Source organism: Bactrocera dorsalis, chromosome 5, assembly GCF_023373825.1.
Source record: "Bactrocera dorsalis isolate Fly_Bdor chromosome 5, ASM2337382v1, whole genome shotgun sequence".
NCBI lineage: Eukaryota > Metazoa > Arthropoda > Insecta > Diptera > Tephritidae > Bactrocera > Bactrocera dorsalis.
In genome coordinates this window covers 48,512,736-48,537,405 of record NC_064307.1, presented here as the reverse complement: position 1 = coordinate 48,537,405, position 24,670 = coordinate 48,512,736, and the positions used below count along the sequence as shown (strand labels likewise).

At 38.2% G+C, this 24,670-nt stretch overlaps 3 protein-coding genes across 10 annotated transcripts; all 3 read left to right on the top strand.

The window, feature by feature from the left end:
* The first annotated feature begins 2,398 nt into the window (after positions 1-2,398).
* LOC105223775 (WW domain-binding protein 2) lies at positions 2,399-5,963 on the top strand. Of its 8 annotated transcripts, none has more exons than XR_007423065.1 (7): positions 2,399-2,610; positions 2,905-3,079; positions 3,149-3,518; positions 3,771-4,238; positions 4,459-4,550; positions 4,728-4,812; positions 5,042-5,140. XR_007423065.1 is itself a non-coding variant. In XM_011201606.4 (6 exons), the coding sequence occupies exons 1-6, from the start codon at positions 2,555-2,557 to the stop codon at positions 5,242-5,244; spliced, it is 1,212 nt and encodes a 403-aa protein (XP_011199908.2). In that variant the 5' UTR covers positions 2,399-2,554; the 3' UTR covers positions 5,245-5,963. The 8 variants fall into 8 exon arrangements, 3 of the variants coding, with proteins under 3 accessions (XP_011199908.2, XP_029405103.2, XP_049314937.1); XR_007423066.1 differs by having other exon boundaries at positions 4,728-4,828; XR_002183845.3 differs by lacking the exons at positions 3,771-4,238; positions 4,459-4,550 and adding an exon at positions 5,200-5,963 and having other exon boundaries at positions 5,042-5,139.
* A 2,128-nt stretch (positions 5,964-8,091) lies between these two features.
* Positions 8,092-10,692, top strand: LOC105223774 (protein swallow). The gene is made up of 2 exons (XM_011201605.4): positions 8,092-9,818; positions 9,878-10,692. The coding sequence occupies exons 1-2, from the start codon at positions 8,429-8,431 to the stop codon at positions 10,429-10,431; spliced, it is 1,944 nt and encodes a 647-aa protein (XP_011199907.2). The 5' UTR covers positions 8,092-8,428; the 3' UTR covers positions 10,432-10,692.
* A 3,308-nt stretch (positions 10,693-14,000) lies between these two features.
* LOC105223773 (equilibrative nucleoside transporter 4) lies at positions 14,001-24,429 on the top strand. Its single transcript, XM_011201604.4, has 4 exons — positions 14,001-15,091; positions 19,504-19,787; positions 20,594-20,880; positions 20,946-24,429. Exons 1-4 carry the CDS (start codon positions 14,919-14,921, stop codon positions 22,215-22,217), a joined length of 2,016 nt encoding a protein of 671 aa, XP_011199906.1. The 5' UTR covers positions 14,001-14,918; the 3' UTR covers positions 22,218-24,429.
* Positions 24,430-24,670: the final 241 nt, after the last annotated feature.

Here is a 24,670-nt window from a genome sequence, read left to right as displayed (position 1 = left end):
TTTTTTGCAAATGTGGCCGATCTTTCGAAATTTCTTCCTTTAGCTTGTCCAATAATGATGCGTAGTATGCTCCTGTTATAGTTTTTCCCTTTTCACGATAGTCGATAAAAATAATTCCATGGCTGTCCAAAAAACACTCGCCATCACTTTCCCAGCCGAATACACAGCTTTAGGGTTTTTTGGGGCCGGTTCACCCTTTTCAATCCACTGTTTAGATTGGATTTTTGTTTCGGGCGTATAATAATGAATCCAAGTTTCGCCTACAGTTATCAATCGGCGCCAAAACTCGGTCTTATTGCCTCTAAACTGAGCCAACAGAGCGCTGGAAATGTTCATGCGTTCACGTTTGTGGTCTAGCGTAAGCAAACGCGGCACCCAACGCGCGGACAGCTTTCTCATGCCCAAATCTTGGTTTAATATGTGACAAACACGTTCTTTTGACATCTTCATAATCTCAGCTATTTCCCTAACTTTAATCCGGCGGTCGTCTAGTACCAATTGATGAACTTTAGCGATGTTATCGTTAGTGGTTACAGTTTTTGGACGCCCAGGACGTTCATCATCTTCCAAGCTCCTGCGACCACGTTTAAATTCAGCTGCCCAAAATTTTACGGTGGTAAACGATGGTGCAGAGTCACCATACACAGAGTCCAACTCATCTTTGATTTGTGAAGGCGTATTGCCTTTCAAAAATAAAAATTTAATTGCAGCTCGATATTCAATTTTTTCCATTTTGGGGAAATCACCGAAATAGACTCACAAAAACGACTGTCAACAGATAATTGCGCAAGATAAATTTCTGAAATTTTGGCGAGTAGCTATTATAATATGCACAATTTGAAGTAGAAACTTTTTTCAGATGTGCCGCTAGCTTCACGTTGAGGTCGGTTATTTATCAGACAGCCCTCGTACTTTTAGCATTACTAGCCCCGTTCATTAGATCATAATCCCGCTCAGGGTGGGTTCCGCCTTAGATATTTCCTTCACCAACATTAGCTTCAGCCGTAAGCCTTGGCAGCTAGTGCTTCTTACTCTGTAAGATAATAATTATATTATTATTTTTCTTTTAATAAATAAATAAATAAAACATTAGCTTAACTTTCTTCATCACCGAAGGCAATCCACGACTTCTAGATGTTAATTATTAATAATAATTTAAAATATTATTTGTTTTAACGAGAGTGTTTACCTTCTTTTGCTGTGGCTCCCATTCACTCATTTGTAGCTGGCATCACAGTTATCACTGATCCCAACATTTGCACTTAAACTTTGTACGTCTTCTTGGCGAAATCCAATGTTCACGTTGAAAACAGCTATTCAAACGAGAAGATAGTCCAGTTTACCACCGACCTCACAATCACAGAAGACATCGGTTATCTGAGCACCACGAACTGTTCATTTGTTTTTGATTTATTCATTACAAAAATTCTTACCTTGATGCAATTTAACGTAGTGCTCATTTCATTATTACCATTAGGATTTTGGAAGTCTTCAATGCGGATGTTATTGGTGAAGATAGTTTGATAGAGCCTTTCTGTTATAAAAACTACCCGACATAAATAATTTATTATGAAATTTAATTTCTGAAAGCTATAAAATTTGTATTCAGGTTCCTTTATCACACGGTTGCTTATTTTCTACTAAAATTTGTTGTGGTGGAAATGCATTATTTTACCATACTTAAAAAAGTCTCAACTATAAAACTTAGTTTTTCTTACATTTGCCAATAATATCAGCTCTATTAAGAATCTACATTTAAACTATCTGATTTTTTTTTTTTAAGTATTGAAACTTTTCGTTAAACCATTATTTTTGAGGCAAAATTTTTAGGAATTTTTATAAAATAATAACATGCAACCATTTTCCTGTCTTAGTCTGCCATTTTGTATCGCAGTAGAAACTCAACTCCTGAGCAATCTGACAGTTGCCTTTTGACGCCTTTCAGCTGTTGCTTTGTGTGCACCTTATCAGTTAATAATTTAGTACATTCCCTTTACCATAATGTTTACAAAATTCTAAGCTGTTGCCAAATTGACATAATTAATCTAAGCAGAAAATAATAACATAATTATTAATTATATACATAAAGTTGTTTGAACTAATGAAGTAATTGACAATATTGACATGTCAAAAGTAAGAAAAAAAAATTGTTTCATGAATAACGTTAAGCAATAATTGCATAGGAGTAACGTTAAGATGTTCGTAGGTGACTTTGTATTTGATTGAGGTCTTACGACCATGAACGCCTATTTCTTTAACATATTTGGTTGCAGAGTGGTAATTATTTTCCTTGCATTTGCTTCAATCTTTGCATTTATATTCGACGTACCATTTGTGTTACTGGCATTAGAATCATATGTTTGGCCTTTTGCGACACCTTTCGGCAAATTTTTCATAACTACCGAAAATCAACAACAAAACATACCAAAACATAGAAGTGATTCATCTGTAATTAGGTTTTTGTGGTTCGAGAAAATTTCAGAATTGCGTATTCTAATAATCGTAATTATATTAAAACCTAAAATATAGAAATCGTTAAATATATTACCTGATAATGTCTGTAAATACGGCACACGCCAATAATGGGGTGTTGATTCATGCCGGAGAGTAGTAAGTACAACTGTTAAATACCAAATTTGCTTAAAAATGTATTTCTGCATACTGAGTAACATTAATTTGTTTTAAATTGTATTTAGCAGGGAATATTATGTAAAGAAAGCTATAGTGTAAATAATATCTGTGGATATACTTTTAGCTTTTAATCTATAAACTTACGTAGATTAGCTCTTTTGATGTTTTTACGTCAGATTGTAAAATAAGATATGACGTATGCAAATTCTTTATGACTACTTTATTCGCAATGCACATACATAATATGTTTTAACATTTCTTTTTTATCCTCAGCATATTATTGCATAGTGATGGCGTTACCATGGACTTCTCCGGTCAGGATAATCCTGTATTTAAGGGCTCAAAGCAAGGGCGTATTTACCTGACGTCACACCGGCTGATATTTAACAATAAAAAACCGGCTGATCAGCTGCAATCTTTTAGTGCACCTTTTATAGCGCTTTCAGATGTAAAACAGTTATTAATATATGTGTATAGATATATTTGTTCTAATATAATGCATTTTTATGTATATTAGGTTGAGTTGGAGCAGCCAGTCTTTGGCGCCAACTACATTAAGGCCAAGGTTCGTGCGCAACCAAACGGAAATTTTATTGGCGAGGTAAAGTTCAAGTTGCATTTTAAGTCTGGTGGAGCGATTGAGTACGGTCAGGCTTTGCTACGCGCAGCTAGTACTGCTCAAAGTAATTACCATCGTGGTGGCGCTCCCAATGATGATCCACCACCCTACACGCCAGCAGGTGCTTGGCATGAGGCTCCACCACCGGCCTATCAGCCACCACCAGGCTACTACGGTTGGCTGCCTACACATGAGGCGTTCAGTGGCCCAGCCAACGGCACGGTGTTTGTAAGCGATAATCCACCACCATATCCTGGCATTGGCGGACGTAAGTACAAATGAAGTATTATTTTTGGATAATTCTTTATACGTGGAAATCGTGTGAGACTTCTCGGCTTTTGTTACAATAGTGTGCTTATATATATGTGTAGTTAGTGGTTTCGGTGCTTTATTGCTTAAAATATATATATATATGTATAACGCTTTACTTATAAATAGATACTTTAAGTCTTTTTAAACACATTTTCAAATGCTAACTTTTGTGTCCATCCTGCCACCATGCGCATTTTCGCATACTTAGCACCAGCTTATACACCACAACCATATGCGCAACCCGGCTATAACCCACAACAGCCATACGCAGGCTATAATCCACAACAGCCATATGCTGGCTATAATCCACAACAGCCACAACCTGGTTACAATCCACAACAGCCGCAAGGTGCTTGCAACCCACAGCCTCAATACGGAAACAACGATGCCCCAGCCTGGAACGGCTTTTCAGCACCACCATCCGAACAGCCACAACAACAACCACCACCCGGAAATCAACCACCACCCTACGCGGCTGGTGGATACGGCCAGCCAGGCGGTTATCCTCCGGGCGCCCCCGGTGCCTACAATCCATCATATAACCCTGGTTACAATCCGGCTTACAATCCCGGCCATCAACCAGGTGGCTATCCCCAGCCGGGAGGTTACCCACCACCAGGCGGTGCACCTGGTGGAGCTGCGGCCGGTGCAATGGGCTTTGGCATGCCGCCAGCAAGTAAGTAAATACTAATATGTGCATTTAATAATGGTTACAGTTATTTCGATTCAATTTTACTTTTTCATCATAACCTAACATCTAAAATTTGGTATCAAACGAAAATTCTTCAATTTCTAACACCAGTGCATCAATCACACATGTTTTAACACCTGTTATATGAACCTTGAATTTGAAAAGTATTTATTTAATTACTTTATTTCGTAAATTTCGCCTGCAGTGTTTTAAAAAAGTGTCGCACAAGTATGCAACCGCCTAAACTACAAATATTTAACGTCGCAAAAACATACCAAAAATCAAATCCCTTACCAGGTACTATACGCTCTTTTGAACTTCTGAGTTTTGTTAATTATTAATTTTGAACCTTGAAAGTTGCCAACACACACACACAAAAAGCCGAGAAGCTACACTCTTTCTCACATGCAAACGCGCACACTTATATTCCTTGCATATATTTTACTTAAACGCTTTAACTTTTATTGTCTACAGGTAATACCACATATTATTACTATCCGTACTATACACCACAGCCTTGTATGAATTTTGCGTTTATACCAATACCAGTTATTTTCCCGTAAATACTTTTCTCTGTGTGTATTGTGTGTTAGTACATGAAGAAAGTAAATTTCAATACTGAAAATTAAAAAAAAAAATTGAAAAAGTTGATTTAAATGTAAGCATTGTTATGCATTTTGACATTTTTAACTTTTAAGCTGTTCTGATTTGCTTTTTTCATATGTATAAAAAGTTGCATTTAAAAAATTTTTAAATTTATTCTAATTTCATCCAATTTGATTTCACAGATTCTAAAGAAGCCGAGGCAATGGCTAGCGCCCAAAATACAACTTACAACCAATATTCCAATAATGCTGCACCGAGCGACTTGCCACCAGCCTATGATGTATGTACTAATTATGTGTTATTTTAAACGTTATTAAAACATTTATTTTTTTCTTTTAAGGCTCTACCACCCAACTATGACAGCGCTAATAAGAAGAATCAGTAACTGTTACAATAACAACAGTAGTAAATCTCTAAATACGTTTGTTCACAAACTACGTCACAACTTATAAGACATAGACGAAAATATGATTTAAGTAGTAAAAATTGTTACAGTATGCGGTTAACTAGCTGGCAGTGTTGCTTCGGTTCATAGTGTGCGAATTTGACACATTTCTTATTCATTCCGCTGAACTTGCGCGTAAAATATTTACATATATACCATTTATATACTTATATAATATATGCATTCTTTATATGTTTCAAATGTAAACCTTATATAAACCTATTACTACTATATACCTGCATGTTTACACACACACACGAGTACATATATTTATCAAATTAGCTACAATAACCAGTTAGTACACTTACCAAATATTATCAGAGCATACTTTATTATTTTGTTAAAATTCCTTTAATAATTAACATGCAAATTCTAATATTGTTACATGAAGCGCAAATTAACTACAAATATGCTGGATCAAAATTACTTAAAAAAATTAATCCTTAAAATTCTTAACAAACTTAAAATTATTTATACAGTATTTCCTTGTGAGCAATTGGCTATGCTAAACATTGTTTTGTAAAATCTTTGTATTATTGAAACTGTATATATTTTATTACCGTTGAACTTGTACGCAAATTTGTTTTTTATTTTATTATTGTATTTATATATTATATAATCAATTTAATTGAAATAAATAAAGTAAGCCTAAGCTGAAATATTTCGGATTTTCTTAACTGTAAGCGATTCTATACCGAAGGCATTCGTTGTTCCGCCGACAGTCGAGTCTACTTGCAAGCTAGCGAGTTTTATATCCGACCAAGCGACGTTAACTGGACAGCCTTCCTCAATTAAATTTGCGGAAGATTTGCTGCCTTTATAACAACAACCACAACATATGGTGAGCTCATTATTTTAGTGGGTGGGTGTTTCCATCGACCAAGACAATTAGACAATGTTTACATTGCCAAGTATCGGAGACTGTAGCCTAACTGGCTGGCGCAGCAAGTTAAACTATAACTTCACTTCCATCTGAGATATACCTTACCATACCATAAGCTTATAATTCGTTCCCACGACAGCCGGTTCTACGCACCGGAATTGACCCGGATTTTATTCGACCACGGGCTGTTTGAATCGGTAAAAAAGAAATAAAAAAAGCTCATAATTGTACTTTTTCCATTTGTGTTTAATTACTGCAATTTGAAAGGATCTCAACCAACCTAGTTAGGGCCTGACTTCAAGTATTGAAGTTGTTGTTGTTGTAATATTATCTAATCCCGTTAGGATGATAAGGATTAGATAAGTTGTCATCGAGGGCATCCAAGGGTTGGCAGAACAAAGCCGCGCAAGGGTTATTCTCTTTATCTCACTTCAGTTCCCACAACAGCCGGTTCTACGTTACCGAAATTGATTTTATGGATTTTATCCGGCTGTATTAAGGGCTGTACTTTCGGAGATCTAACCTCGCCATCATAGGTGATTCGGACATTTGCTGATCGATTCTCATTGCTAAATTTCCAGTCATGCGACCTGCTTGTTATTCGGGTGGGTCTTTCGTTAGACTCCATAGCTGTAGGTTGTGATTTTCAGTCAGAATATTCGACGCATGATTCGTAGGCTCTTATTGACGATTAATTGTATAAAGAGTTTACAAGCTATCTAAGCCAAAGTCTTTATTGACAAAGCCTCATACTTTCTAGGTTTTATGCAAAGCAGCTAGAAATGGTATAAATACGATGCCTCAAATTATCTTATTTACCATATGAAGCCTTTAATTTATGGGACTTCATTTATGGGACGAGTGAAGGTGGTATGCTTCTAGTGCAGTCCCCTCAGAACAATGATGAAGGCCTAAGTTACAAAGCGGTACATATATAAGTTCGAATGAGTTATTAGATTCACTTTTATCCTCCAGATGACATCTCAGCACAGTCCACTTACAGTGGATTGATTGTTGTAAGTACAAGAGATTTTTACGTTCATCCGGATATAGCAAATATACATACATGAAAGACTTCAATCTTCTTAAGCGACTTCTGGTGTCATTTATGGGCGAAGGTAAGCGATATGGTAAACAAGTCACCACTTCTTAGTCAACCCTCGTCGCGTTAATCCGAACTCATCTCTTGTTCCCGCTGATATTTAAGTTCCTTAAAAGATTAGATGGCCGTTTGTATCATTATTTCGGAAGTTCAATGAACCTCTGAGTAATTTTATCCGTTAGTTGTTAGTTAAATAATAAAATTAGGAACCTATATTCATATACAAATGTTCTAAAAGTTTCAAAAACAGATATTAGGAATAAACCTGTTTACTATACTTCCAGTAGATTGCCTTCTTAGGCGTTTTTCTTATCGCTGTACAGTAGTTTCTTAAGGATATCATGTCAAAAAGAAGTCTTCGTACGAGAACTTGATTTTGATTGCTCTGTTTGTATGGCATGGACTGGCTTCTAAGGGAGAAATGGCCGTGTGCAAAATTGCGATCGTTCACCTATAAACAGATGACACGCTGATCATTTACTTACATACTACTTATACTTATAGGGTCTCCGCTTCGTCGCTAACTTGATATGATCTGTTCAGGGCTAAAAATTATAAATTATTTACTATTGAATAAAAGCTTTCGCAATAATTGACAATATTATATATTATCTTCATAAGAAGGATCTATTAAGCATTTCGTAAGATATTTAAGTTCTTAAGTCATACCCTAATAAACATGCTTATTACTACCTACTCACTTATATATACATAAGTATACATATTTATTTATTTACCTTTACATATGAAGATATGTAGCCTATGTATTTGACAGTGTTAATGCCCCCAATTCCGTTAGTTTATTGTGCAGAGTTATTTACTATGTGCTTCCTTATTACAGCGGTTTAGTCGTCATTACGTCGAGATATCTGTTTACACATAAAATTACGTCGCGTCGAGATTTATTTTTCGTTTTAATTGTTTTATTGATCGCGTTTCCAAATACTATTTATGCAGAACAAAGTTTTCAAATTTCGTTTTAATGTTTGTGCTTTTCACTCGTTTTACTCGTAACTAAGGAATGCTAAATCGTGTATGATACATTTTGAACGCGTTTTTATTGTTGTTGTCATTTAAAAAACATATGTTAAAGCTATTTATCGCCAGTCTTCACGTAGTTTCATCGACAATTTTCGAAAATGAGCATACAGGATGAAAGTTTTCCACATGACGAACTCTTCGAGGCAGATCTCTCACCCACGCCACTTAATAGGTTTCAGTTTCCACACCGCTTGCGTGAACGGCAACAACAAAAGCTGTACAACGGTGAAATTCCCAAAAGTCCACTTACTTTGGTGCACAATCTCAACATATCCAGCTCATCCGCTGACCAAACAATCTCCTCCGCAGAATCCGTTACAGAGCAACCCCGTAACGCTGCAATGCTAAGTAATCATCGCATGATTAAGAGCGACCAAAGTGATCTCGCTAACATGGGTGAAACGCGCGCACAACTGCTTGGAGGCGAACATAAATCCCGCTCTTACCAGGATATACATTCGGAGTACACGAAGCGGCGCTACAAGCATGTCGAGAGTAAAGTCGGACAATATATCGCAAATATACGCAACGAGGATGAGCGACGTCGCAAGTTGGCCCGCTTCCAAAGGCACCGCTCCATGCCCTTGGCACTGGTGCACGATCCGCACGCATTGAAGAGGCTGCAGTTGCAGCGTGGCGTGACCGCGATGGCGGACAGTTTGAGCCAAGCGCTTGTACGCGTCATTGATGGTGTTGAAGAGGAGGCGGACGAAATGGAGCAGGAAGCGAGCGCAGACTTGTCCAGCAGCAATTTAACGGCGCTTACATCAGGGACTATGTCTACACAGAGTGGCAGTGGCGGCGCTGCCGATGACGATGACGACGACGTTGCAGAGATTAACCATACACGGCAGACAGACGAGAGTGGGGAGAACGATTTGTGCGCCGCTCATAAAGTTGGTGCAGTGGACAAAGCTACTTATGCGCTCTTACTGGACGAACGCGATCGTTTGCAATCGTACAATGACTACCAGCAGTTGAAGCTGGATGAGAAGCAGAGTGAAATTACGCGTCTGAGACAAAATGTGGACTTCTTGCGTGTACGGCTGAGTACCGCCGAGGATCAGCTGAAGCGAAATGTTAGTGGTCGTCATACATTGAATGGCATGACAAGCGGCCCGCTTGGGTACAGTCACTCGAGTACGTCTGGTATGCCTTATTGGGGTACCGGACGGCAATCATTGCAGGGTTTGCTTTATTGCGCCACAAAAACTACGAAGGGAACACAGACAGAATTCGAGCACCACTCGCCACCACCTCCACCGCCGCCATCACCGTCTCCGCTACATGTCGGTATACCAAATAATGAAATGCACATATTTGTGACACCCGACTCGCCGGACGCCAATAATAACCAATGCGTGGAGGGTACATTGGAGGCGTGTGAACGGAACATTAAAAGCGTGGCTGCCATACAACCGATGTCATTGAATTTCTGCAACTATACGGATGGGTTGAGTGCCGAACGGCGTTTGGCCACAGAAAAAGGTAGGTTGCGTCAAATCAGCTAAAATATATCTTGCTTAACCCAGTCCTTTCCTCTGTAGCCTCACTACGCAAACGCAGCAACTCTCTTAAGTTTCGGGAAGCACAAGCTCAAACGGTTGCGACCCACAACAGCGATAAGTCACAACATAATTCGCGCACAAGTCAGCCGAGCAGCTCCGATTCGGCCATTGATGTCGGAGCGATTGAGTTGTCTTCGTCGCCGAAATCTGCACATAGTAAGCGATACACAGTCGAACCCAGTGAACATACGACGTTTGCGCCGAAAGTTCGCAGTTTACACTATAATCGTGAGCAGCGAACTCCATCGCCGTCGGGTTTGTATATTGCACATTGTTCCAACAGCACCGCAATGGATATCTCAGCAGCTGTAGATGCTACGCAAGGCGCGCGCAGGTCGACGCTTCAGAAGTGTGGTGGCGCGGGTGGCAGGTCTATATCACGACGCTGGTTACGTTTGTTTGGTAGTTGCATGCGTTGCAAGAACCCGCGACAGACCGAACGTGAGCAGTTCGCTCTACAACAGACTTACACACAAATTCCGTTGTTGGAAACTACTTTCGATAGAAGCGCTATACCGTTGGTCTCGAATTAAAGCGATGCCAATTTTTGAGTTTAATTTTTTTAATTTTTCATTTTATTCAGATTTGGTCTGTTCGAAAACCGTTCTTGAATTTGGAAGTTTTTGTATATTTCCGATATTCACTTTAGTTATTTATGTAGTAATTAATTACTTTTTGTTTAAGTTTCGTTTATAAAGTTTATTTTCTTTGTTGTAATACCAATAACTTACCGCTTCAATAAATAAAAATTTAATTTTCGAAAGGTGGGAAATCGATCCTTACTAATGTTCGGGTTTAATTGATGAACAGTATTGTATGGAGACAGCGATCTATACTAATAAATAGAAAATGGCGATGCTTTAATCAGAACCTATCAAAATTGTCTGAAATAATTCTGTTCCTATATGTTTCTTAAACCTTACCTCTTTGGTTTCGTAGTAGTTTTGCTATGTCGAAGAAATAAGAACGTTTGTAGTAGCAATCCGGAAAGTCATATATATTTGAAAGTTTTCGCGTTAGATTATAAAGAGTATAACTTACCAACTGCTTTGGCTTTTTACGCTAAACTCTGACTGATACTCATTTGCCATTCTACCGAATTCATTTTCTTTGTCTTCTCTTTCTTTATTGGCGTAGACACCGCGTATGCGGTTATAGCAGCCAGCCGTTCTTCTTTTTTGCTGTTTGATGACATTTGGTGATTCCAAGTGTTACCAGGACCTTCTCCACTTGGTCTTTCCAACGGAGTGGAGGTATTCATTTTCCTCTGCTACCCTCGGCGGGTAATAGCTACGAGTACTTTCAGAGCAGGAGTATTTTCATTCATTTGGACTACATGACCTAGCCAGCGTAGTCGATGTCTGTTAATTCGCTGAACTATGTCAAAATCGTCGAAAAACTCGTACATATCATCGTTCCATCAAATACGTTATTCGTCGTTGCCAATGAGTAAAGGACCATAAATCACCCATAGAACCTTTCTCTCAAAAACTCGTAAGGTCGACTTATTAAATATTATCATCGTCCATGCCTCTGCACCATATAACAGGACGGGAACAATGAGTGACTTATAGAGTTTGATTTTTGTTCGTAGAGAGAGGACTTTATTTCTCAATTGCCTAGTCTTTCGAAGTAGCACCTGTTGGCAAGAGTTGTTCTGCGTTGGATTTCGGGGCTGATATTGTTGTTGGTTGGTCAACAGTGACATGGAAGCCTAGTCGCGAGTGTGACGACTGTTTATGTGATGACAGGAGATATTTCGTCTTGCCCTTGTTCATTACCAGACCCATTTCCTTCGCTTCCTCATGCAGTCTGGAGAAAGCAGAACTAACTGCGCGGTTGTTAAGGTCAGTGGTATCGATGATATCGGCGTACGTCAGCAGTTGTGCACTTTTATAGAAGATGGTACTTTCTTTATTAGTTCTGCAAATCGAATTATTTTTTCCAGCAATATGTTGAAGAAGTCGCACGAAAAGGACTCGCCTTGCCTGAAATCTCGTTTGGTATTGAAAGGCTCGGAGGGCAGCTTTGAAAACGATGAACAGATGGTGAGTGCTTTTTCTTTTTTCACGGGTCTTTCCCAAAATTTGGCGCATGGTGAATATCTGGTCAGTCGTTAATTTTCCAGGCCTTAAGCCACACTGATAAGGTCGAATCAGTTTGTTGACGGTTAATCTTTCACACAGTACGCTCGATAGAACCTTATATACTATGCTTAGAGGATTTATCCCACGGTAGTTGGCGGAGATTGTGGGGTCTCCCTTTTTGTGGTTTGGGAAGAGCACACTTAAATTCTAATTGACGGGCATACTTTCGTCCGATCATATTCTACAAAGAAGCTTAGGCATGCTCCTTATGAGTTCTTCCCCGCCGTATTTGAATAGCTCAGCCGACAATCCATCAGCCCCCACCGCTTTGTTGTCCTTCAGACGGGTAATTCCTATTCGAATTTCTTCATGGTCGGGCAATAGAACGTCTGCTCCATCATCATCGATTGTGGAATCGGGTTCGCCTTTTCCTGTCGTTATACTTTCACTGCCATTCAGCAGGCTGGAGAAGTGTTCCCTTCATTATTTTAGTATGGTCTGGGCATCAGTCACTAGATCACGTCTGGGAGTTCTACAAATGTATAGTGTGCTAGGGTTTTGAAATCTTCTGTTAGTCCTCGTATCTTTTCGTAGAATTTTCTGTCTGCCAGCTTGTCAAGCTCTTCGTATTCACGCTTTTTGGTCTCTCTCTTTTTTTGTCAGCAAATGCGGCTCGCTTCCCGCTTCAACTTTCGGTATCTATTACATGCCGCACGTGTTGTGGTCGATCATAATGTGGCGAGGTAAGCAGTCTGCTGTAAGAGTAGAAAATCGTTCGACTTTCTGTTGTGATTGCAGTCTGTTAATTAATCTCATTGAATTCTTGGATCAAGCTTTGATTAAGTGGTTAGGTGGGTTCGAAAATTTCAAAAAATCCATTTTTTTATTGTTAAATATGTCAATATTTTTAAAATATTCTCCCAAAATGTCTAATTGATCCGAAGAGATAGACCATTCGAAACCCCCTTAGACTCAAGACACTTATCCCAACCTTTTTTCCAATTCTCGAAACAGTTTTAACGTCAATGTCTGGGATAGTCTTTAATGTGTGTAGCGATTCACGTTTAATGTCTTCAATTGATCCAAAACGGTTCCCTCAGAGCGGTAATTTTAGTTTGCTGAACAGCCAGAAGCAACACGGAGCTAAATCTAGTGAATACAGTGGTTGTGGCACAATATTGGTTGACAAGTTGGGGAAAAGTCACGAGCAGTCAATGCAGTATGCGACGGTACATTATCGTATTCCGGTCTCTTTTTATAAATAGTTTCACGTGAACACTCAAATAGTATTCCTTGTTGACAGTTTGGACGATCAGTATCAGTTTCTGACTGTTAGCCGTCGATTCTCGAGCACTAATTCCCTTATTTTTTGATGTGTTGATCATCAGTTGATGTTGTTGGCCGTCCTGGGCGTGGTTCTTCGTCAACGCATACTCGATTCTCTTTGAATAATTTGTATTAATCGAAAACTGTGACGGGATAAAAATTATCATCGAAGGACTTCCCCCGCTGGAAAGAAATGTAGCAATAATGAAGTGATAATTGCAGAGGCCGAACGCAATTCTGAAGTACAATAATATGGTTTTGACTGTAGGAAATTTTCGACAAAAAATATTAAAATTTAATTATGGTCAATAATAAAGTGAAGATTATCAAAACACTATTTAAGGGAAACATTTTAAACTATTCGTAATTTCTTTTTTAAATTTTTTTCTTTTTTTATTTCTTAAGGAAATATTTCCGCAAACTATTTCAATGTGAACATACTCTAAGTTCGTCACACTCAGTGAAAACCCGCTACCCGCTTGCAGCGAGCACCATTTGTAAACAAATCCGCTGATAAGGTATGACGAGAAGAGTAACAACAAAAACGTTGTTGTTCGTCTAATTTATGGTGATGTAAACAAAAAACACCACAAAAGAGAAATGAGAAGTGCAGTAGAAGCCACAACAACCTTTGACAGTTGAAGCATTTGAAAATGACAGCATAACAAAAATCAATAACGTTCAAAAGACTTGCGCATTGCGCGCTGAGGAAATGAAAAAGCCAGCCAAGTTTTGGCATCGCACGGTATAGAAAGCACACAAAACTGTTCGCACTGCTTGAAACTCTTCATAAAATTCAGTGACAAAGCATAATTAATAAACAAATAGTAGTATTTAAGTAATAAAACAGTTTCTAAGTAGAAGTTTAGGCTTGTCTTTAGAGCGTAGTGTGGAAATTGTATAACGCTCTGCCAGCAGACATAAAAATGTTGTGAAGCTTATGTTGGAAGAAAAATCGAAATTGTGACAAATATTGTAAAGGAATGTGCAAGATGTAAGGAAATTTGTTACGGAAGTATTCCTTGATTAATCTAATGTGATTTCGGAAAATTTCGGCTTCGAAAGGCAGTGAAATTTTGGAAATTTTGGGGTGTGTAGGGCTTGAGTAGCAAAAGTGTTGACGACTGCCTTTCCTTTATCGATTAAAGCCGCACAAGTTGTTGCTGTCTTTTTACTTGAGCTGTCAACAATTGCGACAGTCATAAGTGATTACGTGGAAGCCCTTTTACGCTGTGGAATCGCGAAATGAAAAGAGTTGCGGAAAATAGAGTTACTCAAATACCATAATAATACATAATATAGAAATCTTCAAATCTAAGCCCTTTTACGGTAATAAAAAATACGTTACTCGTTGTTGTGATGTCACGAGAAATTACAAAAACTAAAACATTTCTAGTTTTGACTTAGACAAAATCGGCATTTCGCTTAAGTAAATTTTCTCGCTTGCGCGCCGCAAAGTAGACTAAACTATTTGCATTTGTGCTTCGGGGCGGCGAATGTGTGTATTGTTGCTACGATTACAACAATTTCGCATTGAATTGTCTATCCACTGATTATCAAGAACATTTGTACACCTTGAAAGTGCATAGAATTGTTAAAAAGCGGAAATGGAATCCGCTCAGGCAACAACTTATGAACCGTTAGAAGGTCGCGGCGCCGGCATACGACATGAGCCCATGGACAGTCCGGAGGCGGACGTACGCGCACCTAAAGATCACAAACATTCCGTGTATGTAGCATTGTTGGCCGCTGGTATTGGCTTTGTGTTGCCCTATAACAGGTGAGTTGAATAATGAATAAGAACTAAATAACCCATACACATATGTAAACATGTGGCAGAGTTGAATTGTTATATACATACAATATAATGAACATACCAATCAGCTTCTTTGTATCGCCTACAGTCCACTCAGTAAAATTATTTATCATATTGAACTGAACCTGTCCATATGTGGAGTATACAAACATCTTACTATATAAACAAACATTCCCTTGGGCCTAGTGGTATAGTCTTCAACTGACTCGTTTAAAATAAACTTCTGTTATTCCAACTTCTCTCATATCTACCAGGCGTTGTGAAAACTCCGAACCGTTTTAAAAAGAACACATCTTTTGACTAAACTGGAGAACAGTATTCAACATAATTGTTGTCGAGGACGATACACAGATTCAAAAGTTTTTTATTTGTAGTACTATTGACCTTTAGTTTCAAAATCAGTTTTTCTGATACCAATAAATTTTATTACCGCGAGCATTCTCTTGGGTCCTGAGGGACTGAGCAGTCTTAAATTTAGCTTTGATTTCATTGATTTATGAGGCGTTGTGATGCCTTGATGAAATTTTGTTCTTCATTGAATTCGGCTTTTTTATTGCATTTCGAATATTTTGCTTTTCAAATGTTCCTATAACGATATACAATATAATAGTCGCCGTGGAGAAAAACCACGCTCTTCTAGTTAGCCGATGGAAAATATTCCATGCGCATAGCACAATAGAGATCTTTTGGCTTGGGTTCATCATGTTCAGTTCACTGGGATGATTGTTGATTGAACTTCGCAGTAAAATTTTTCGTCATTGTCACATATCGATGCCAAATTTGGACCAACTCTTAATGTAAAGGGTTTTTCAATAGGAATGATATGATTCTCAAGTGTCGTTTCAACTATTTTTAATATGTCCTGATCTGTATTATTACACTCAGTAATATTTACAATTTCATTATGGAAAGATATACGCAACGTTGACGAAGTCTTCAATTTCAAATCCAGACGAAAGGATTTGGGCTCCATATAAAATTGTTCCCATTTAAGAACTGAAGCCATTGGACCACCGTGAACATCGTGAATTTGTTGATTTTGTCTTCGAAGAACTAGAAAACGATAACCATTTTTTACGAAAATTATCTTCTCCGATGAGGCTCACTTTCATTTGAGTGTAGCGGTAAATAAACAAAACTGTCGATTCTGGTGCGAAGAAAATCCACAAATTATTCAAGAACAACCAGTACATACACCTAAATTGACAGTTTAGTGTGATTTTTGGTCTGGTGAAAAGCCGAACCATTCTTCCTTTGGAATGAAGCTGGTGACACCGTTACTGTCAATGGAAAGCGGTATTAATCGATTCTTTATGGCAGGAATTGGAAGAAATTGATCTTTAGAACATCTGGTTCCAACAAGATATTACAATGTGCCATACAGAACGTGCAGCAACAGGATTATTGCGAGAAAGGTTTGGAGATTCGATTATTTTAAGAAATTCTGATATTGAATGGTCTGCAAAAGTTGTGAATTATTTGAAGTCATTGGTTTTAAGCTGTAAACCAGACACTCTTCAAACTTTAGAGGCTAATATTGAACGTGACGTTATATGATATATGACTTAATTTAGTGGAAAAAGTACTCGAAAGTTGGGTTCATCGAATTCGCTCCTGCAAAAGGAGTCGTGAAGGCCATTTGAAGGATGTTATACTCAAATTAATTAATTGTATCGGTTGAGTTTCCTTCACAGCTGATGTATTTTTTGTTTTTAAGAAATCGTATCACTTTTATTGAAAAACTCTGTATCTAGATTAATTGTGAGCGCGGCAACCCCCTGTTTAACCCCCTCAGCTAAGTATATCGTTCAATCTCATTTTATTTGAATGAAGAATAATTTTGTCGTTTTTTTATTATTTTGTCCTCAATCATCATAAAAAAATATATGTATTTTCTTAACAAAAGAATTTCGAAACTAGGTCTGACTACAAAACACTTCGGATAGATTTTCCTAGAGCTAAGAGAGCACATGTTAACTTAAAAAAATAAAAAGCGTTAAAATTATTAACTACATTGATAAATCTTTCGGAATAAGTCGTTAAAAATATGACCATAAAAAAATCGTTCATAAAAATATTCGCGACGGAAGAGGACTTTTATCGCACTTGCGTTCTTCCATTCTCCTCATTTTCTGTATTAGTTGAAAAAAAGCTTATTTTAATCAAATATTAAGAAAGTTTACCTCTTTGAGTCTAATTCACATATATTTAGTTGAATTTAATTATAGTGTTTCAGAAATGAAATGTGTAATTATATTAAAAGATAAAATTTTAAAGTTTTGATCCCAATTATCTTGGGTTAAACTTTAAATTTTCAATTTTTCTTCCCAAAATCAAAATGAAATATTGAAAATCTAATTTTTCATACATAATGTTTGAATAAAAAATCGCGTGCTTACTGCAAAGTAAATAACTCCCGTAATCCTAAGAGAATCAACTAACATTTTTCGTGGAGAAAGAATAATAAGCTTTTAAATTTAAATTTCGTGCGAAATATTTTCTTTTAGGTTAGTGTGGCTGTCAGTGGCATATGTTCTAAATGGCAGATCAAAATAATCATTAGTGTTTAGTAACGCTTTTGACATTTCTCCTCAGTAAGATTTTTCATGATATTGTTGCGAATTTACTCCTTACTAGTTTACTTTGCTAGGTTCGTATCTCTGGATTGACGAATAAAACCAAACACTGTTTAATTCAATTCAACAACTCTTTATTTTACAACTCGTCTACACTATAACAGTTTACTCTTAGCACTGATTGATTACGTTGGCGCTGCCACGGCTTATATAGCCACGCACTTCTCGCTGATGCCGACGTGTCCTTCTAGAATATTGCGTCTGGAAATTACCAGAACATATTGCTATACGGCGTCAGACGCAAGCAGACAGCCGCGGCGCCAGCAATTGTTTAAGTAGACAAGCAGACAGTGCGGCGCCAGATGTCTATTGTTTCGACAAGCAGACAGCCGCGGCGCCAGATGTCTACAACAAGACAAATGCTATTCCATATACCTACAGCTACATATTGTTCATAATAAGTGATGCATATAGCAATACAAATACAACTTAATACTACTTTTGTAACAATATTGATATTATTGGTCTTAACAACCGCGTTGTTAGTACTGCTTTCTCCAGAATGGATAAGGCAGCTAAGCAAATCGGTCTTAGTTCTTTGCGCGTTGGCCACTCCGAATATCGCATTCGACGGAACGATGAGTTGTATGAGATATACCACGACATTGACATTAAAAGACAGCGGCTGCGCTGGCTAGTTCATGTCGAACGGACGAGAACTCTTCAGTACTGAAAGTATTCGACGCAGTACCCGCCGGGGGAAGAAGATGAAGAGGAAGACCAGGTGAAGAAGGACCTGGTTTCGCTCGGAATCTCCAATTGGCACCACGTAGTGAAAAGAAGAAACGACTGGCGCGATATTTGGATAGATATACGATCCAACAACGAGTAGAAATTATTAAAGTTTATTACCGAAATTCGAAGTCAGTGGCCTCAATTTTAAGAGCGAGCTTCTCAATATGAGCGATTTAAAACTTTTTTTTAATGAAACCAAAACGGTTTGGGATATCAATGAAAATCATTATTTCTGTGAAAGTACATTCGTACGTATTCTATGAAAAAATTACGGTTTGGTCCGGCTTATGAGCCGGTGGTGTCATTGGACCGTACTTCTTCCGTGATGATCAAGACAAGACTGAATGGGTATCGCTACCGCACAATGAGAACTGAATATTTTTGTTCCGAAATGGATGATATGGACTTGAACAATATATGGTCCCAACAGGGCGCCGCCATAAGCGACACAGCGATGGCCACAATCGATTTATTGAAAACCATGTTTGGGGAACGTGTTATCTCATGAAATGGCCCAGTCAATTGCCCGCCTCGGACCTGCGTCAAGTCTATGGTCTATGCCAACAAACCCGTGACGATTGGTGATAATTGTTTGTCGTGAGCAAATATTTTTAATTGGTACAATTTATTTAAAGAGGGCAAGAACGCGTCGGCCATCAACATTAACTACTTTCTTTAAGTACTTTCATACGTATGTCTTCCAACTCTCTTTATTCTGATGCACAAAGTCGTTGCGAGGTGATTGTTGAGGCACACATGTGTACGTAATATGTAGATATAATGAGCCTTGATTTCACCCACTTGTCGGTACTAAAGGCATTCACACCGCAACACGCAATTCCACAACAATAAAAATAAACAATTATTCAACTGTGATTACTATCTGCAAAATATATGTATATATAAGGGCTTACATATGTATGGGTCTAATTTTATGTAAATATTATTTTGGTATATTCTCCAGCTCCAAGTCATGTCTAATTTCCTTTAATTCTTTTATTGCAGTTTCATCATCGCCGCCGACTACTGGCAGGCACGCTTCCCCGGCCGCTCCGTGGCATTGGACATGTCCATGACGTATATAATTGTCGCCTTTGCCACTGTTCTACTCAATAACGTTTTTCTATCGCTGGCGCCATTTCGTGTGCGTATTCTTTTCGGCTACGTGGTGTCCTTTACCACACTCATCTTTGTGGCCGTCTGCGAGGTGGCATTTCATATGTTCGCCGCCAATACGGCGTATTCAGTGAACTTGGCTGCTGTGTCTTTGGTGGCCATCGGCTGTACAGGTAGGTGGAGGGGATGGGAGGGCACAGAGTTTAAGCTTAAAATAAAAAATAATAAAAATGCTAAGTCTTTGAAAAAAGTAAGTTTGTTATATTTTATACAAATTTATTCAAATTTCCGAAATTATTGGACCTTAGATTTTTTTTGTGGAATGGTTTTGCTATTCAGCAGTGATTCGCAAATTGAAATTTGAGCCCCGAAGTTTTTTACGTTAACACGTGCGGCACCAATACTTCGAGCTACTTCCTCTTCCTTATAGCGAGGGGCATAACCCTGGGGAGAGCCGTTTCGCCTTCTCAGATTAGTTCGCCTTCAAATGTATGTTTTTTTTGCTATCCTGAGGATACTTGGTCTAGGGCAGAAAGTCGTGAGCTGCTTGTACCATATGTGAAAGAATCGTTTCTGACCACTTCCGAGTAAATGGCGCTCAGAAAACTTTTCTCACTTGAATGAACTTCTATACATGGCTCCATCCTTCCATCTCAAAGATGACGAAATTTAAATATATCATTACTAAACTTTCAAAAACGAGTGAACTCTATGCTAACCTTCCTAAGAGGGTCGTGGTGCGGATCTTTTTATAGATTTGTAGAACTGTGTCGCGGCGATTATAATTTAGCCAAAGGATTATATTTTCGTGTACGTAATTTACGGGCGATGAATCAGGACTTCTAAAACTCAATTTTGTAAAATCGTAGTATGCATTTATTTTTTTAAACCTTTAATTCTTCATATTTATTAAATATTTCGAACGAAATCATATTTCGAAACCCTAAGTCATGTATAATCATTATTATTTCATCCACAGTCCAACAATCTAGCTTCTATGGATTTGCTAGCATGCTACCGAAGCAGTATACCCAAGCAGTAATGGCTGGAGAGAGTATTGCTGGTTTTTTGGTATCTTCCAATCGTGTGGTCACAAAGATGTTAATACAAAATGATCGACTATCAACGGTGATCTTCTTTCTCACTTCGACACTGTATGTGCTACTCAGTTACGCAATGCATTTATTCACTATTAATTCACCGTTTGTACGGTACCATATGAAGGCGTGTGCAAAGATTGTACTCCGGCCTGATGAAGATCGACTGGTTTGTACTCTGTTTTAAATTTAGTTAACTCACTCACTCAATTTTTGTATTATTCACTCTTACAGCAAAATGACCTCGACGGTGACACGCCCATTGCCAAATACGGTGTATTAACGCTGGAGCCCACTTCGCCGCCGGCAAATGCGACAAATAGCACAACAGGCGCACTGAGCTTCAGCAATCCCGTTTATGAGCTTTCCAATCCAACGGCTGGTGAAAGTGTAATAGAGGGACTCAATAGTTTGCCCGATATGCCAAGCACTCCGCAAGAGTCCACTACACCGACCACAGTGGCTTTTAAGGTAGAGCACGTACTCACGCCCGGTACTTGTACGCCCGGCAAGCTGAGCGATCTGAAAAATGGCTTTGTCTCACGTTGGACCGTCGCCCAAGCGATCTATCCATACATGGTGTGTATCGCGCTGGCCTACTGCGTCACACTCTCTCTATATCCTGGCATCGAATCGGAGATTATTTCATGCAGTCTCGGCACATGGTTGCCAGTACTGCTTATGTTTACCTTCAACACGGCGGACGTGATTGGAAAACTGCTCGCTGCTCTGCCATATCCATGGTCACGACGTCAGTTAATATTAATGTCTGGTTTACGCATCGTTTTGGTGCCACTATTGCTCTTGTGCTGTGCTCCGCGTCATCAACCTGTCATTTCTGGCGAGACAGCGGCTTTTATTTTCACAATCGGTTTGGGCGTTAGTAACGGTCTCGCTGGCAGTCTTCCAATGATGCTGGCGCCAGCCAAAGTACCCGGCACACTTAAAGAGGTGACCGGCAACATGATGACACTTTCGTATAATGTCGGCTTAACGACTGGTTCACTAATCGGTTACGTCTTTGAATCCATGCTGGGTGCACAGCTCACCAATCCATGTCCGACCTACCCGTACGCACCGGCCTCAATGTTAGACCCAACCGGCGCGCATGCGCAATTTATCAGCACTACTAGCACGTCAAGCACCGCTGCACCCATTTTGAACACGACAGCCGTTGCTGCGGCGCTGTTTACCACAACAGTTTCCACATTATTACCGACCACCGAAGCGAGCACAACCGCTTTGGCGACCACAACAGCAGCGGCAGCTGTGTCCACAACCAGCACAACCATGGCGCCGCTGTTGCCCACTTTAATAACGCCGACTACCGCCTTGGTGACCTCTACAGCGGCGGCGATTTTGAGTTCGGTAGCGGGCACCATCGACAATGTAGTCTCCGCCGTGGTGAGCACCGTCTCAACGGCGGCTCTGGGCGACTTGACTGGTGAGACGAGCATAAGCACCACAGATCCCCAAACGCCAATAGAGCTGATGCAACAGATTTAAACGGTTTGTGTGGCGGATTTTAACATGACTGTGGATCGAGACTGAAAGGTGTTTTAGTAAAGGTCAAAAGTATTTAAAATGGACAGCTTAGTCGGAAAGTACCCCGGCTTGAAAGACGTTTGGATCTGCAAGGTCGCTATAATATATGACAAATTTGCTGTGGTTTAAGAAATTTTGTAAATAGCTGCTTTAAGTTTTTGTATTCAGGTCGAATAATTTGTGGGTGTGTTAAGTTTTCTTTTTACATAGACCTCGCTATGTGTGTTTGACTGAAATGCTGTTGGTCGTGTTTGTAATCTAAAACTAGAGTGCTCACATATACGAAATGAAGAACTACACCCATTTTATTTGACACAACTCAAAGCATGAAACAAAATTGTTACCAACAATAAGCGGAAAAAGGTTTTAAAAAAGAGATAATACATTTTATTCATAGTACTTGCTGCTAACGGCATGTCATACTCATAGCAAACACAAAATAATATACTCATACTGAAAATTAGCTTACATACGTAAAAACATTCATACTTAGATACAGATGATTCCAAGTAACTGAAGTAAAAAAACAAATTCGAGTAAGAACTTGCGCCAATAATGGCTACGTAAATTTAACATATTTTAATATTTTTTCACAGTAACGACAAGCTAAAGCCGATTGCAACTTTTAAGCGCCAAGTGCGAGTAAAATTCCGCGCCTAAAGGTAGGCTACAAGGTTTGAAACAAGCTGCAGCGTTGCTTACTTTTAAGCGCTGATTTTTTAACTCGACTATCAGCGCTCGTATTTCAAAGACTTGCTTTTTTGGTTTTATATACTCGTAAATATCACCCTAACTTATACTCAGTTATAAATAATATATGAAAATTAAAGTATTATGAAACCCGTAAATCGCGTGCAATTCAGTGGATATGTGCTAGAAATTAAAAACTAAAACCAAAACACTTATAAAACGCGTATAACTCAAAAACATTAAGGGCAGTTGGTACTTAAGGAAATATAATAGATTAAGAGACAGTGTGACGAATACTTTTAGGCGTGTTACTATGTTTTTCCAGCATAACCAAAAGAGCTGATAGAAATTTAAATTCTTAAAATTACATGAGATATATTTTTAATATGTGCATACATAACTACATACATAAGGTTTAAAAATAAAAGGGAAATAACTAAAACAAAAAAAAACCGACTTAAAGGTATAGCAATCGGATTTGCCGAAAACTGTGTCATAGTAACTAAACCAATTTTTTGAATTTTGGTATTTAAAATTTGCGATTTCAGTTACTTACATTTTCCGTTTTGTGCCTTATTCTTAATATTGTTAAATGTTTTTTTTTTTTATGTGGGTTTCCAAATGATGCAATACTAACAAAAATATTAATATTTATTACTGATCTTTTAATTGATCACTGAAGACTTTCAGAGATTCTCATGTCACTGTGAAAATCGTAGAGTACAGTTGAAAACTATCTATTTTTTATCCCTCACATAGAATAATCAAATCTTCATTTATCGTAAGAATAACAGAAGAAAAGAGATCCAAGATGATCATGTTTGTATTGCGAATATATTGATGACATTCTTCAAGTTCCAATTCTGTTTGTCATGAAGTTGCTCGATTCAGCTAATAATGAAGCTAAGCAATTCTTCACTAGATATGAGCGAATCTTGTCTATTCTAGTTTCACCGAAAAGTTACAGTTATTCAAGAATATCTGTTACAAGCAATTGAGATTTTTTTGGAAAAATCTATGTTATTTTACCTGGTTAGGCTTGATCTTGTGTCTATGACAAAACAAGTAATTTGTTGAAAGAAGGCTGAGCTTTGTCTAAATTTAACTGATTTTTGAGCGGGTCGAGTATCTGTTTCGAGACAATGAAAAAGATCGAGTAAGGGAAACGCCATCCCCACACACTGGGCACTGAAGCTGTGCATATCAAACCCACTGTTAGTCTTATATGAAAATAAGCCTTGGCTTGTCTCAAATTTCAAATTATTTGAGTTATTTATTTTTTTATCACTTTTTCTTTTCATATAATTTGTTTATAATATTTATCGCTCTTTTTTAATAGAAACCTAAACTTGGTTATCCCGTAGCAGCTCTATAGTCTTTGGCGGCTCCTAAAAAGTATCACTAGAATCAAAAGACAAGAAAGAAATTATGAAAACTATATAGTTTCATACAAGTATATAGCAAATGCAAAAACAAAAACAAATATGAAAAAATGGCAACTGTTATCATTGTTCGTGAAATATGTATATTTGTTGTACGTACTCGTATGTTATCGTGATTTTGTTTAAATTTATAAGTCGTAACACGAAATGGCAATGTGAAATGTTTTGTGACTTTTTTGATAAGCAAAAACTATGAATATTGTTTATCGCTCGGTGGTAATTATAATATGAATATGCGGGAAGATACATTGTAAGTTAATAGAAATATGAATAAAGTGAAAT

Coding starts and splice junctions, on each gene's coding strand:
- LOC105223774 (XM_011201605.4), top strand. CDS start 8,429: ATGAGCATACAGGATGAAAGTTTTCCACATGACGAACTCTTCGAGGCA. Junction 9,819..9,877: donor GCGTTTGGCCACAGAAAAAG/GTAGGTTGCGTC, acceptor TTTCCTCTGTAG/CCTCACTACGCAAACGCAGC.
- LOC105223773 (XM_011201604.4), top strand. CDS start 14,919: ATGGAATCCGCTCAGGCAACAACTTATGAACCGTTAGAAGGTCGCGGC. Junction 15,092..19,503: donor TTTGTGTTGCCCTATAACAG/GTGAGTTGAATA, acceptor CTTTTATTGCAG/TTTCATCATCGCCGCCGACT. Junction 19,788..20,593: donor GGTGGCCATCGGCTGTACAG/GTAGGTGGAGGG, acceptor TTTCATCCACAG/TCCAACAATCTAGCTTCTAT.
- LOC105223775 (XM_011201606.4), top strand. CDS start 2,555: ATGTCTGTAAATACGGCACACGCCAATAATGGGGTGTTGATTCATGCC. Junction 3,519..3,770: donor ATATCCTGGCATTGGCGGAC/GTAAGTACAAAT, acceptor TCGCATACTTAG/CACCAGCTTATACACCACAA. Junction 5,140..5,199: donor ACTTGCCACCAGCCTATGAT/GTATGTACTAAT, acceptor TTTTCTTTTAAG/GCTCTACCACCCAACTATGA.